The 14,470-nt window shown below is 43.6% G+C and overlaps 1 protein-coding gene across 4 annotated transcripts in view; it reads left to right on the top strand.

Annotated features, from left to right (window-relative positions):
- CDC14A (cell division cycle 14A) overlaps positions 333 to 14,470 on the top strand; it is a 184,527-nt gene continuing 170,389 nt past the window's right edge. For 2 of the 4 annotated variants that reach the window (XM_018045823.1, XM_018045826.1), the window contains exons 1-2: positions 2,058 to 2,640; positions 3,436 to 3,526. In XM_018045823.1, coding sequence (XP_017901312.1) covers positions 2,592 to 2,640; positions 3,436 to 3,526 — 140 coding nt within the window. In that variant the 5' untranslated portion in view covers positions 2,058 to 2,591. Of the gene's footprint in view, positions 2,641 to 3,435; positions 3,527 to 14,470 lie in introns of all 4 variants that reach the window. The other 2 variants (XM_018045825.1, XM_018045827.1) reach the window with 2 other exon arrangements.

The raw sequence follows: 14,470 nt of genomic DNA on the forward strand, positions 1-14,470 counted from the left end.
ACCAAAATTTCTAAGCAAGAGAGTTATAAAAGAAAATGTTTTCATAAATTCATTCTTGAAAATAGCAAGAAATGTTTAATTAAATCTGACTTACCTGACAGTGTAGATTTAGAGTTCTTTCCATTAGACTATTAACTTAGTAAAATGAAAAGTTTATACATTGAATGAGAACCAGAGCTTCTTTTTTCTAATGCAATTTTTCTAATACAACACTTGTATGAAAAGTTGTTAGAAATTTTGTTAAGGAATTTAATCTACATGAATTTTACATCATCCAGTTTAGAAACAGATTGCCAGCACTGGATTAATTTAGCTTTTTAAACAAAGTGGGTAAATTTATTGAGATATTCACATATTTTGCTTTTCCATAACTTTCACATATTAAGTCTCAAACTTTAGCAAAATAATATGAACTGGCCAACATGACTGTTGATACTCGATTTGTGGGAATAAATATCAGGGAAAATGCAGACAATTGTTGAATGTGAACAGTACATTTAGAGATACTTCGTTCTTTAGAATTCCATAGCCATGCCAGGGGCCCGTAAAACGAGAAGTGCATCTCAGCAGAGTGTAACACTCATTAGAATTCATCTTTTCAGGACTTTTTCGGCTTTAAAAACTCTTTCGAGATAGTCTTTACTCAAGACTAGGGGATGACAGAAGTCGTCTTTACTGAGTCCCCCAGTTTTAAATTTATATGATTCTTGTCTCGAAGATGTGGATGTTAGGGTAGGTTTTTCTTTTTAACTATCTTGCAAGGGCTTGTTTGATTAGAATTACTGAGATGTTCCGAATATCTTTTCTGAATATCCAAGTAATATTGGTTTATCCTTTTTCTGCGGCTGTTCAGCCTGTTGGATAGCCAGCAAAGCTAAGACCAGTAAACTGAGTTTTACTTGTTGGCCTCAGAGCGCTCCTTCAGTCTGTCGTCTCTTCTCTTGCGCGCCCCCTTCCTCCAAGAGGTAAACAAACGACTGCGAAACCAAAGGCTGGCACAAATCCTTTTCTGTTTCTGGAGAAACCACTCAGAGCGCATGCTCTTCCGGCGATGGGTCCGTAGCGCCATTTTCATATCGCAGGGACTGCCCTTTAATTAAGCACGCTGGTAGGACACCCTGCGTTAAAGTTGTTCTAGCTGTTCAAAAAGCCTTACAGAATCAAGTCAAGGGCTTCTTTGAGATGAACCACCCCCAGCGCTTCAGCTAAGGCTGCGTCAAGAAATTCTTTTGTGTTTATTTTTCCCGTGGACATGTGGCCGGCTCCGCATACCTCTGTTCCCTCCCCGCCCCCGGGCTGGTCGCGTTCCTCCGCCCCGCCCACCACGGGGACCAGAGCAGTATTAAGGTTTGGCATTTGTGATGATTTGCGCCCACAGCGGCGACCCAAATGAGAGGACGTGGGGAACCGGATGGGAACGTTTTACCCCGTGAGAACAAAGCACAAGTTAATTCAGAATCCCGTGTGTGTAGAGGAAACCAATAGGTGTTCTGAGCTAGGAGGTAGGGCTTTTTTTTTTTTCTTTTCTTCAGATTTTATTTCTTATAAAGATAGAGATCCCTCAGTGGTGGGATGGGCGGTGGTTGAAAGATTAGCTGTAGGTAAGGTGGGGCACCGAGATCCTATCTCTATAAAAATGTACGTGTGCACGCGCGCATGCAAGAGTTTGGAACTAGAGTGAGTGGGATGAGAGAAGTAGAGAATGAGAGAGACAGACGAAAACTCTGGAGTGGGAAGAAGACTCAGTGGGGTGCAGAAAACGAAGGGGCGCGGGCTCATCCTTGCCTGAAAAGCTACAGCAGCGCTCTCCGGGACACTCCCAACTCCACCGTTTCATTCATAAGTTTCTGGTCTGGAGGCCCCTCCTGGCTCCTCGGCCCAGGGCCGCGTATCCCGTACAGCAATTGGTGGACGGCAACAAAGCCTTAGCAACTGGCTCTTAGTGACCTGCGGGGCGCCTGGTAACTGGGGCGCGGGGCCGGCGCGGAGAAAGGAGCTGGGCTGTCCCTTTAAGGGATGGCCGCGGAGCCGTGAAAGTGGAGGGAGCTGAGGGAGGGCGGGGAGGAAGGCCTGGGGGCGGACCCAAGGGGAGGAGGAGGAGGAGGAAGAGTTGCTGCTGAAAGGAGGTGGCGAAGGAGGAGCCGGAGCAGCTGCTGCCAGCCGGCGGGCACCAGAGTCCTGCCCGCTGCCTTACGAGTAGCCACGGGCGCGATCGGGGCCAGACGTCTCCTCCTCCATGATCACTTTGGGAGCCGGGGGAAGACTTTGCCCGGCCGTGAGAGCTGGTCTGCGTTTCCCAGGCGCGGCGGCGGTGGAGCAGGGGCAGCAGCCGGGTCCGAATCGGAGTGGCCACAGCCCGGGGCGTGTGCGCCCCGCTCGGAGCGTGCTCGGGTTCCCCACGGAATGTCCCCGGGGCGCCCGGCGCGCTGACCCCCCAGCCGCCTCCGCCTTCGGCGCCTGCTGCCTCTCTCGGGCGGGCTCGGTGTTCCGGACTGCAAGCTTCCCGGCTCCTGGGCACTGGGGAAGCCCCCGGGGGCGGGTAACCTCAGCTGGCCACGACCCAGCCCTCTCCCGTGCGTATCTCGCTTAAGATGGCAGCGGAGTCAGGGGAACTAATCGGGGCTTGCGAGTTCATGAAAGGTGAGGAGCAGTCGCCCGGCATCCTCCAACCCTCTGTTGACACCCCAGCTCTTCACTTCTCGCCCCTGCGTCCCAACCACTGTCTCCGGCTTCTTCTTGGGCCCCCAGCGTACTGCAATCGCTGCGCGCGCTCTTATCCCTTTTCCGTACTATCCTTTCCCCCGAGGACCCCCCGCTTCCGGCTTCTCTGTCTTTCTTGCGTCCCTCGTTCCCTCTGCAGCACTTTCGGAAGGCCTCCCAGCTCGGTAAAGAGACCGCACCGTCCTCTGCCGGGCTCCAGCACGCAGCGGCTCGAGGGGATTCTGCTCCAGGGGATCCTTTCAGTTGCCTTTATCCTACTGTTGCTGGATCTCGGTTTTCGGGACACCTCCAACCACACCCCCTGTCTCTCCTCCCTTCCTCTTCTTGAAGTCTCCGGAGCTGTAGGGGAGAGTCTCGCTTGTCTCTTCCCCTTCCGCAGAGGTCTGGAGATTTCTGAACCAAACTTCCACCTCCAGTTCAACGGGTACCCTCAGCTTCTACCTGCTCCCGCTGGCCTGAAACCAGGGAGATCAGGGAGCTTTGCACCCCACTGAGTCCCTCAGTCGGGCCCTCAACTCGCTTCTCTTAACTGGTGTGCTCTCGGATCTCTAGCTTTCCGGGAGAGATCAGGTTTCTGCAAGAATTCCACGTGTTAATGGGTCTTTAAATACCGGGTAGCAGTTGTTATTTTGATCCTAGTGTATTAGCACCCCGCTACCCCACCAGCTTCCCTGCTTCTCATGTTTTCTCCCATCTTTTAAACTTGTCTTTCAGATCGGTTATATTTTGCTACTTTAAGGAATAGACCAAAAAGCACAGTAAATACCCACTATTTCTCCATCGATGAGGAGCTGGTCTATGAAAAGTAAGTTTCTATATGTTTTTTTAATCTCAGCTACTTAACTTGTTGGCTCTTGGGTAAGGAAATGCTATGCACCTTTATGACAGTTTTATTCTCCTTCCCCAGTGGTGCAAGTAACAAATCCAATTTCTTAGGCTCAGGGGCTGGGGAAGAGGTGCAGGGAAAGTTAAGGTAATTTGAACCTGTCATCACCTCATTCCTTTTAGTCCTCTGTCTATATTAGTTCTTCCTACCACCACAGTAAACTGCAACTGTAGATTCTTAACACTCCCCAGAGCAGGGCCAGGGAGAGGCACCCTCTGTCCTTGCTCCATTCTGTAATACGCATGTGAATCAGTCATAGGGTATTTATTGGAGCAACCAACAGAGTACAGGGCAGGGTGTGTATTACAGGTGCTTCAGCTTTACGGTTCACAAGGCTTCTGCTGTATCTCAGGATGTTTTTGTTTGTGCAGCTCATATTTGGAAAGTGGGACACACTTAGCTGTGTCCCAGTCATATCTATGAGTAAGATTTTACCTGGCTGGTAAATTGTTGCGTTATTTTATTTGATTGTCCCAAGCGTCACTGCATTATTTTTGCCTTTGAGGAAGTGATATAGGAGTACTGATTTACATTCTTTGGTTACTTTGGCTTTGTGGGATTAGGATTTAAGAGTGAAAGATGCATTTAGGGAATTGTTTTGTGTGAAAGACTGTTGATCTACATGAAAAAGATTATAGTAAACATTTAATTCAAAGAGAGGAAGTCTTTTACTCTTTAATAAAAGCAACATAATAGTAAGGAATAAGAAGGCTGAGTTGGCTTGATTATGTCCTTTTATTAAAAGAACTGGTGTTTCAGGGTAGTCAGTATATCTAACAGAAAATTTTATTTTACTTTCTTGTTGCCTTAACCAAAAGTCCAATTACATGAACATAGTTAAGTGAACTGTATTCATTATAGAAAGTGTCTTAGGACTTGTGCTGTTAAGGGGGATTTTGGGAGTTCTGCCTAAGGATTTGTGAGTACCACCAGGCGTTCGAAGAGTGAGAGTATTCTCGACCATCCAGAGCATATCTTTTCTTTGAGGGAAAACAATCTTTAATTGTCACTTCATCAGAGGGATTCATGAAACTGATGTCTTCAGGACATTTCTCTTACTGGTGCTGGGAGCAGGATGCTCCTTGAATGGCTGAAGCAAAAGTGGGAATGAAAGAGCCCTTTGCTGCTGCTCATGAATGCCCAGAGCTGCTGCAGCAAAGAGGTCTAAATCCCTGGTGTCAGATTACAGCTCTGCTCCTAGACAGAATGGAGTACTGCACTGCCTACTCCCTGACCTCAGGTACCTGGATGATGTCACTGCCAGCAGTGTTTCTGGAGTATTCATTCTGTTGTGAACGTGCATTGTTGTCGCTTTCTTTTTCTGTATGTAGAGTTTGGGGACCTCCCGTGAGTCTGAGGGTAGGCACAGTGTATACGCTATTATGTTCAATTCTTCAGTGATGTGCTGAAGGTTAATATGTCACTGAATTAACCCCAGGCATTAAGGTCTCAGTTGCTTCTTTTGGGATTGCTAGTTGATAGATCTAGATCTAACAGGAAATTATGTTTAGTCAACTAAACACAGTGCTCAGTGGTTTGATTCTGATATTTATATATGAGGAAAGATTTTTGTATGATTTTAATGTTAGTATTTTAGGATAGGACTTCAAATCACATTCTTCTTATACTGATTCTACTGTATTTCTGTAAAGAAAGACTTTCTGGAAAGACCATCCAATTTATATTGTGAAATTTTGATGTCATTTGAAACTTTGATAAAGACTTTAGTCTGGGCAGAGTGTGTACATCTTTTTGTTTGAGGTGCCCAACTACTGTGCCACAGGAGTAGCTATGGTTCTGATCACCCACAATTCCATTTTTTGGTCACCTTCAACATTATACAGGGTTAGATGATATAGTGAATACAATGAAGATGGATATATGTTACCTTCACAGAGTGCCAGAGCTGGAGGGAGAAAGACAGGACTTTAGTGAGAGAGAGAAAAGATAACTGCCCTAGATTCACATATACCCCCTGTGCTGGGGGGAATTCATGGCTGAGAGAACACATTTGATTGAGGGGTTCAGAAAAGCCTTCATGGAAGAGTTAAGACTGGTTTGCAGAATGGACAGAGATGGGAGAGGAGAGATCCCAGAAGCAGGAATAGCAAGGATGAGGAGGGAGGCTCTAGAATTCCTCAGGGAATAGTGAGACCTCTGGTTTGCCTGGTGCGTATACAGGTTCAAATGGGGCTGTGTAATCTGAAGCTGAAAGGTCAGCTGGGCAGATTGAGTGCCAGGGTTCCCTTAGTATGCCATGGGACTCTCTTGAGGATTTGGGGGCAGTCCAGGGTATGACTGGTCCTATGCTAACTGCAAATAATGGCACATTTCATCGAGGATTTAAATGCACGCCAGGTGCTCGGTGTTCCACAACTATTTATTTTATTTTCACGTCGGTTTTTAGGCCGTTAACTGTTATTATCCTTAGTGTGCAAATGATGACAATAAGGAACAGAGAGGTTAGGTAAAAGTAAGAAGTAGCAGACCTGGAATTTGAAATCGAGCCCTCTAGTTCTGGAGTACGTATGTGTGTTCTGTGCTTAGTCGCTCAGTTGTGTTTGACTCTTTGCAACCCTTTGGACTGTAGCCCTCCAGACTCCTCTGTCCGTGGGATTCTCCAGACAAGAGTATTGGAGTGGGTTGCCGTTTCCTTCTCCAGGGGATCTTCCTGACCCAGGGACTGAACCCAAGTCTCCTGTGTCTTCTGCGTTGCAGGCAGATCCTTTACCACTGAGCCATCTGGGAAACCCTAGAGTACATATATCCTCTCTCAAAAAACTAATATGATAGCATCATTTTGGACAGATTAGAGAGGAAGTAGAGCCAGGTTAGAGAAATTCTGAAATGTTCAGGGGGAAGAAATAAATGCCTTGATTAGAACTGGTGGCAATGGTGGTGGAAAGAAGAGCTCTGAATCCATGTGACCTGGCAACAGATCAGGTATGTGGGTTGGTGTGGTGCTGAGGAAAAAGAGGGGTCCAAGACATCTTTTAGACAGCCTGGGTCACAGTAAACCTGCTGAGACCATTGACTGAAACAAGAAGTAGGGCAGAAGAACTGGCTTTTGTGGGGAGAGCAGGCATTTCCGTATTGGTCAGGTTGGAAGGAGGGAGTTTATGGGATGTGCACATCAGGGTTGGATATCACATAAATTAGAAGTCCTTAAATTTGGAGGTTTTCCTCCAAAAGATGATAAAGCTGTGAGAATGATGTAATTTCTGGGAGAACAGAGAAAAATATCAAGGGCTGTATTTCATAGGCATGACCAGGATGAGAGGAACCAAGGGAAAGAGGTAGTAATAAGCAGCCAAAAAGGTGGATCAATGCTGAAGAAGAGAGAAGAGAGGGGAGAGGAACAGACACAGTGGAATCCATCTTGTCAGCACTGCTTTTAGGACACATTGAATTAGAGAGACCACAGAGGCCTTTGAAGGATGAGTAATATCAGGGTTCTTCTATGACAGATAGCTTATGGTGAGGAAAACCTGGCCTATTATATCAGATTGTAATTCTCTAAGGAAGGAGAGGGCTTGCCTGGTGGCTCAGCGGTAAAGAATCTGCCTTCAATGCAGAAGCCTCAGGAGACACAGGTTCAATCCTTGGGTTGGGAAGATCCCCTGGAGGAGGGCATGGCAACCCCCTCCAGTATTCTTGCTTGGAGAATTCCATGGACAGAGGAGCCCGGTGGACCATAGTCCATAGGGTCACAAAGAGTCAGACATGACTGAACCGACTTAGCATGCCTGCAAGGAAAGGAGAATATTAGTATATGTGATCACACAGAACCTTATACAGCCCTATATCTGTGTACTTATTTTCAGAATGTGTAAGTGAAATGCTGCCTTTTTGGCTAAATTATCCTGGAAATGCAACTATTATTTTTTGAATTAAATAAATCAACAAATATTTAAATAGTAAGGCTTTGTTCCTCTTAAAGGAACTACGGGCAAAATTTCTCCCAGCCAAAATTTTAGAACTGTTTTCAAGCTGACTTTGCCTGTGGGGTTGTTGTAGTGGGGTGCCTGCTGTAGTGATACCCCACACCTCTGAGTTGGATCCAGGAAGGCAGTAAAGGCCCTGAAGTTTCTTAATCCTGGTTTGGTAGCTACCAGCCCTGACACCTGCCAGGGCAGGAGGCATAGATTGGCAACCCAGACCCACAGGTGCATCCGCTACCCCCACCTGGCAACTGTCCGAGAAGCTAGTGGAGAAGGGTTAACAAAGTGGCCTTATGAGATCCCAACTATCTATTAGAAATGAATTTTCTCTTTGAATTTTAAACAGAAGTTACCACATTAGTATAAAGGCATGCGCAATTTTAGTAAAATATGGTTGACAATAAAGCATACATTTATCCTTGAGTTATGATTTCACAGATCAGAATTAAAATCAGAGTATAAACTACCACACTTGTGGGGAAAATGTAGTCCCCCCCAAAAAGGGAAACTTTTTAAAGATTTGTCTGTATTTGATTAAGCTATAAATAATGCACAACTTTCCAGAAAGGCTAGTTCTTTGGTTTTGGAATTGGGCTGTGTAATCCAAATAGGGGCTTTCTTTTTATAACTTGGCTCAAATTCCTTTTGGCTCGAAAGTTAACAAAATCAAATATGTTAATTGTTATAACTGTGTGGGCCCCTCCTAACAGTGATGGGTATAGAGTTGAATGTCTATGCATAGAAAGGAGATTGTAGAAGTCTTGTCCATTTTCATTTCTTCTATTTTCGTGTTTGCAAAGGTACTGAAAATGCGGGAGAGAACTCTTCATGGACATACTCTGGGGACTGCATATTAAGCAGTTTCTGAAATGATTCAAAGAATTTCACCAAATGGTTTAGCATGGAAGAATGAGCAGCCTCTAATGAGGACTAATTAACTAACTTGAAGATTTAAATAATTTAAAAGGTCCAATTTTCATTTAAACTTTATTAAAGTAGCCTGATATTAATGCAACTGGGAATTTTGGGATAAATAATTTATAAAAGAATGATTTCTTACATGTAGCTTGTAGCATAGGCTTGAGTTGAAATGTGAGACTAGGACATCTTTGAGAGAAAGACAGAAAAACTTCCCTTGCCCAGAAATATTGTAGGAATAGAAAATTTAGGTTAGATTGAGGTAGGAAGAAACTCTTTTGTTTTTTCAGTTTTTATTTTGAATTTAATGTGTCACAAGTAGGCCAATGTCACGGAAAGCTGAATGCCACCTAAGCTTATGAACATACACAGATATGCTCAGAAATGTGATCTTATATAGAGCCTTGAAAGTGAAGGTTGCTCAGTTGTGTCTGACTCTGTGGCCCATCAGACTCCTCTGTCCATGAAATTCTCCAAGCAAGAGTACTAGAGTGGGTAGCCGTTCCCTTCTCCAGGGGATCTTCCTGACCCAAGGATCAAACCTGAGTCTCCTGCATTGAGCCAGGTTCTTTACCTTCTCAGCCACCAGGGAAGCCCCTGGGCCTAGAGCTGTAGGGCCATCATTTGGTACCTCAAATTTCTGTGATATAGACAGAACAGGAGATAGAGTTGAATTCAGAGACACATTTCACCAGGAGAATAAAAATAAAATTATAGCAGCAGCTAATGTTTATAGTCCCATGACAAGCTAATACTTATAGTCCTATGACAAGCAGTGTTCTTTATATACATTGACTCAATCTTGGGAACAACCCTAGGAGTTAGGTGCTATTATTGTCACCTATCTATATTGCTTTATAGATGAGGAAACTGAGACTCAGAGAGGATTATGTAGATCTGAAGGTCACTGAGCTAGTAAGTTTACCCTGAAGTCATTCTCTCAGTCATGCTTCCAGCAAGTTCCATTTTTGTCCTGAGCCTGAGGCTGGTAAAGAGGGTGGAGAACAGCTTTGCCCCTCCCTGGCTCATGTGGCCCTTCTAACTTGAGTGGTGATGGCTTTGGCAAGGAATGGGCTGCTGACATTGTGTACACAAATTTCTGTCCAGGCTGTATCTGGGTATGTCTGGTAGTAATTAAAATGTTTTCCCGCAACTCCACTTTTGTGGATATGAATTAGCTTTTTCTCCTTTCAGTGGACTGCCCTGCCTAAAAGAGAGAGAGAAAATAAATTGAGTTAATTATCATTGTATGTTAATAGGAGAGGTGAAAACAAAAGAAGCCCAGTTTTTATAAGCTTATGAAAATTCTTTGCAGGCAGACTGTGAAATGTTCTTGCTGCTTAACTGGTGTCACTTAAGATGTAATGATTTGTGCATAGAATTCTCCTGAAAACTCAGAAAACTCTTTAGCTTTTAAAAGGTAGTATAGTTTCTACTTTCTTCCCCTTTTCTCCTTTCTCTCATCCTAATCTTGCAGAAATAACAGTTTCATTCAGGGCCACTTATTCCATTCTGTTTTGAACACAAGAGTTTTAGGTGTGTGCTTATGTATGTGTACCTGTGTATATAACCAGGATTATTATGCTGCGTGCATCATGAGGAGATAGATATCTGTATACCTTCACCACTTCCCTGGTGGCTCAGACAGTAAAACTGTCTGCCTACAACTCAAGAGACCCGGGTTTGATCCCTGGGTTGGGAAGATCCCCTGGAGAAGGAAATGGCAACCCACTCCAGTACTCTTGCCTTGAAAATCCCATGGACGGAGGAGCCTGGTAGGCTACAAGTCCATGGGGTTACGAAGAGTCGGACACGACTGAGCAACTTCACTCACTTCACTTATACATTCGCAGTCAGTTCTTAATTCTGTGACCCACTAGAGTCAACTTTTATTTTCAGGATACTGATTTATTAAATACTTGCTGTTTTGACCTCTTTGGCATCCACACTGGGGTTGTCGATTTCTGTTCTTCATAAGGACAGATTGTTACTCAGTTCTTTCAGTTTGCTCGAGACAAGCTTGGTGAAAATGCAAAATTTAACTGAGGTGCTGAGGACTCATTTAAAACTGACAGGGCTAGTCTTAATCAGGAAGCCTGAGAAGGGATTCAAATGGGTTGGAGGAGAGTCCTGTGAGGAGCTGTGTGCCGTCCAAGTTCTTTGTTGGCCAAGTCACCACAGGGCGGCTTCATTATTGTGTTTGAAGTAGATCCCTAAGACATCAGATGTTCTCATTTGTAAGTTCATAAACACATTCCAAAGCCGAAAGTAAATGACTTACACTTAGCCACAGCTTAGTGCATCTTTGTGCTTTAAAAGGAAAGAGAGAAAGAAAAAAAAGGCTCTTGACATGTTGTTATGGGTAGTGAAAAAAGCATAATTTAAAAGTTGTAGGTGGTTGGAAATAGAGGAAACAGTGCAGTCCTGTGGTTGATACTTCGTCCTTCCACTGCAGAGGCACGGGTTTGATCCCTGGCAGAGGAACTAGGATCCCTCATGCCGCATGGCGGGGCCAAAAAAAAAAAAAAAAAAACACCCACTCCCCCCAAAACAAACATGAAATATTTAGATGGGATAGATTTTGGTACAGAGCAGTATGCTAATGCTTTGGGAATACACAAATACAGAAAGAAGGAAGTGTAAACAAATACAGGCAAGAAATGACAAAAGTTGTAAATGAATATATTAAAAATCCAAGAAAGGAAGAGATATTACTTCCCAGAGTGATAAAGACTTCATAGAGTGACATTTAAACTAGCTTTTGAAGGGTATGTAAGAGCGAAGAGTATATTTTATGATCGCTGTGAGGACAAGTACCGCCTATTTTTGCTCACCACTGTATGCATATATCTAGCGTGGAGCCTGGCTTAGAGGGTGTACAAGAAATTTTAGCTGAATGAATGAGAGAAGAAGGGAAGAAAGAAAGATTTCAGTGTTGGGGAATGTCAAGATTTTGTTAGGTGAGGCAAAATACTTGAAGTGCAAGAGGTCATGGGTGAGGCTGGACGCATGGTTGGGGACTGGCTTATGGAAAGCTGTTTGGATCTCAGCTCTGCTGGTTTATGAATGACCCAGGGAGACTGAGCAGAGCTCTGCTCAGGACAAGTACTCCCGTGACTGGGAGGTGTGGCAAGACTGGATTATGGTTACAGCAATGGGAACAAAGGCTAGGTGGGAGAGAGGCTAGAGGGGATGGATTGACTGTATTTGAGGCATTTGAGGGGTCAGGGCAATTGAAGGTTAAGTTCAAGATTCATGGTTTGGATGATTGGGAGAAAGTGACACCTTAAAGTAGGGCATGTATGTAAATCAGAAGGAGAAGCTACTTTTTTGTTGCTTTATTTGGGGGATGGGGAAGGGAAATAAAAAGGGGAGTCTATAATGAAAGTAAAAGAGGAGTCATTGTCTTTTGTGATCTTTAAGCAGAAAATAGACAATGCCTGCCCTGGGTATCCAGCTATTTCCTTGTTTTAAAAATCTGGGGAGTTGGGTGGGACAGCTGATCTCAAGTTCCTTTCTGGCTCACTGATTTGAAGTGGGCTTAAGTGTGGAGTTCACTGTTTCTTTAAAAAAATTCTAAGCTTTAGTTTCAATTTACGTTAAAAAAGTTGGTTTTGTTAATCGACTCAATACTTCCAGGACCACCAAAGAATCAGCTCTTGAATGAGAACCATCACAAATATTTTATTTATTAAAGCATGTAATAATCCCAGCCTTTGACAAACTTGGAAACATCTGGTAAAGCATCACAATTATTTGTGATCATCAGTGAATTTCCTTTATGGAAAATAGTTTCACAAGCTATAGTTTTTGAATGAAGTATTTCATTTATTAATTTAATATTTTGGTGTTAAAGATCTTCATATCCTATTGATGAACTGAAGAATTTGCTAGTTTGGACATGTTCTTCTTTTATAAAATTTAATTTTCTTTTGAGAACCAGAAGAGATGGTATATTTCAAATTTGCTCTCCTTGCTACATATACTCTTATCTAGTCTTATCTGGAAAAGTGGGATTTCAGTAGGGCAGCTTCTACAAAAAGATGGAAAATTACATCTTGAAATATCAAAGTAGTTTTGTAATTTATGGGAACCTTTCTAAAATGAACCTACATTGTTGCCTTCATAAAGAATTTACTGATTATGATTTACTTATTTTTTCTGTGAGACTTTATTACTATGAGTATATTGGTTGTACAGTTTCATTGTAATTCAGGCATAGTTTTAGGAGCTCCTAAAGGTGGCTGAGGCAGTAAAGAATCTGCCTGCAATGTGGGAGATCTGGGTTCGCTCCCTGGGTTGGAAGATCCCCTGGAGTAGGAAATGGCAACCTGCTCCAGTATTCTTGCCTGGAAAATTCCATGGGCAGGGGACCCTGGTGGGCTACAGTCCACAGGTTGCAAAGAATGGGACACAATTGAGCACCTGAGCAAGCGACTGATCACAGCACAGCAGAAGGAATAAAGAGATCTCTGCTTAAGTATCAGATTTGCTAAACATCTTTTATTTTGTAGACATCTTGTATCTTTTAGTGTTTTTAATCTAGTTAGTTTTTGTTGATGAATAACTCACCTGAGTACTTTCTAGGTGTTACTTACTGTTGGATTTTGTGTGTTAGTCACTCAGTTGTGTCTGACTCTTTTCGACCCCATGGACTGTAGCCCACCAGGCTCCTCTGTCCGTGGGATTCTTCAGGCATCCTGGAGTGGGTTGCTATGCCCTTCTCCAGGGATCTTTCTGGCCCAGGGATAGAACCCAGGTGCCCGCATTGTGGGCAGATTCTTTACAGTTTGAGTTATTAGCTTTTGACATTTCTATCACTGTACCAGCAGCCACCAGTAGCTGCCTCCTGCCTATGGTCTGTCTGATGAGTCTAATATGCTATGGGCGTAGAAACCAGATATCATGTTTTATTAGCCTTTGGTGCAGTGTAAGGCTAAACAGACTTCCAAGTGAGTTGGAGACTCTCATAAATATTGCTAAAGGGCATGGATTTGTGGCAGGCTTTAAAAGAAATAATATGCCTTACTTGTGATTCTCATTTATATTCCTGATTGAGATTTCTGAATTGGGGATCCTTGTATAACTGATTTCTGATTCTACACATTTCTTTTCCTTTTAAGAGAGTGTGAAATTGATATAGCACTTATCTTTAGTCCTCATAATCAAATTGTTGATCATCTGTAGCTGAATTAATCTGAAATGCTAAGAGCATTTTATTTTTATCTAAGTGAGATGCAAAGAAAAAGGGTTAAAAAGGTCTCTTCTAAGGAGCTGTGAATAGTGGGATTGTAAAATAGTGCCTTTTCTGTTCTGCCAGACACTTCAGTGTCAAATGTACTTCATTCTCTATGCTCTATAGCAGATTGCCTACAGCTCTAGAAAACTCAAAAGTAAAGTTTTAGGATGATTTTAGCTTGGCAAAACTCTCAGATACCACTGAAGGGGCTGCTAAGCCAAAAAAAAAAAGGAGTTGGGATGATGTATAGTTGCGGTGAGTCTTTTTAGACTGGGGGCCACTTCTGGAGCAGGTCACATGTAGAGCAAGCCAGACTCTGTGTGACCCTATGGACTGTAGCCCACCAGGCTTCTCTGTCCAAGGGATTCTCCAGGCAAGAACATGGAGTGGGTTGCTATGCCCTCCTCCAGCGGATCTTCCAGACCCAGGGATTGAACCTGTGTCTCTGGCATCTCCTGCATTGGCAGGTGGGTTCTTTACCACTTTCACCACTTGGGAAGCCCTAGTAATAAAGATACAGGTGTAGGGTAGACTGTGGTGGGGGGAGAAATGAGTGTCCCCCAGTTCTCCCTGCACTAGAGAGGTGGATGGCCTCCCATTCTCGATCCTCTTCCCTATCCTTTCCTTCTTAGGTTATTTTTGTCAATTTTTTTCTGTCTAGTCCAGTTTTGTATCCAAAGCCAATACAATGTGCTACCTGATATCTCTCCCCAGATTTAACCTGGTTTAGAAGGATTAAATGGAAGAAGACAACAGTTTTGCAGA

Source organism: Capra hircus, chromosome 3 (genome assembly GCF_001704415.2).
Source record: "Capra hircus breed San Clemente chromosome 3, ASM170441v1, whole genome shotgun sequence".
Classification (NCBI taxonomy): Eukaryota; Metazoa; Chordata; class Mammalia; order Artiodactyla; family Bovidae; genus Capra; species Capra hircus.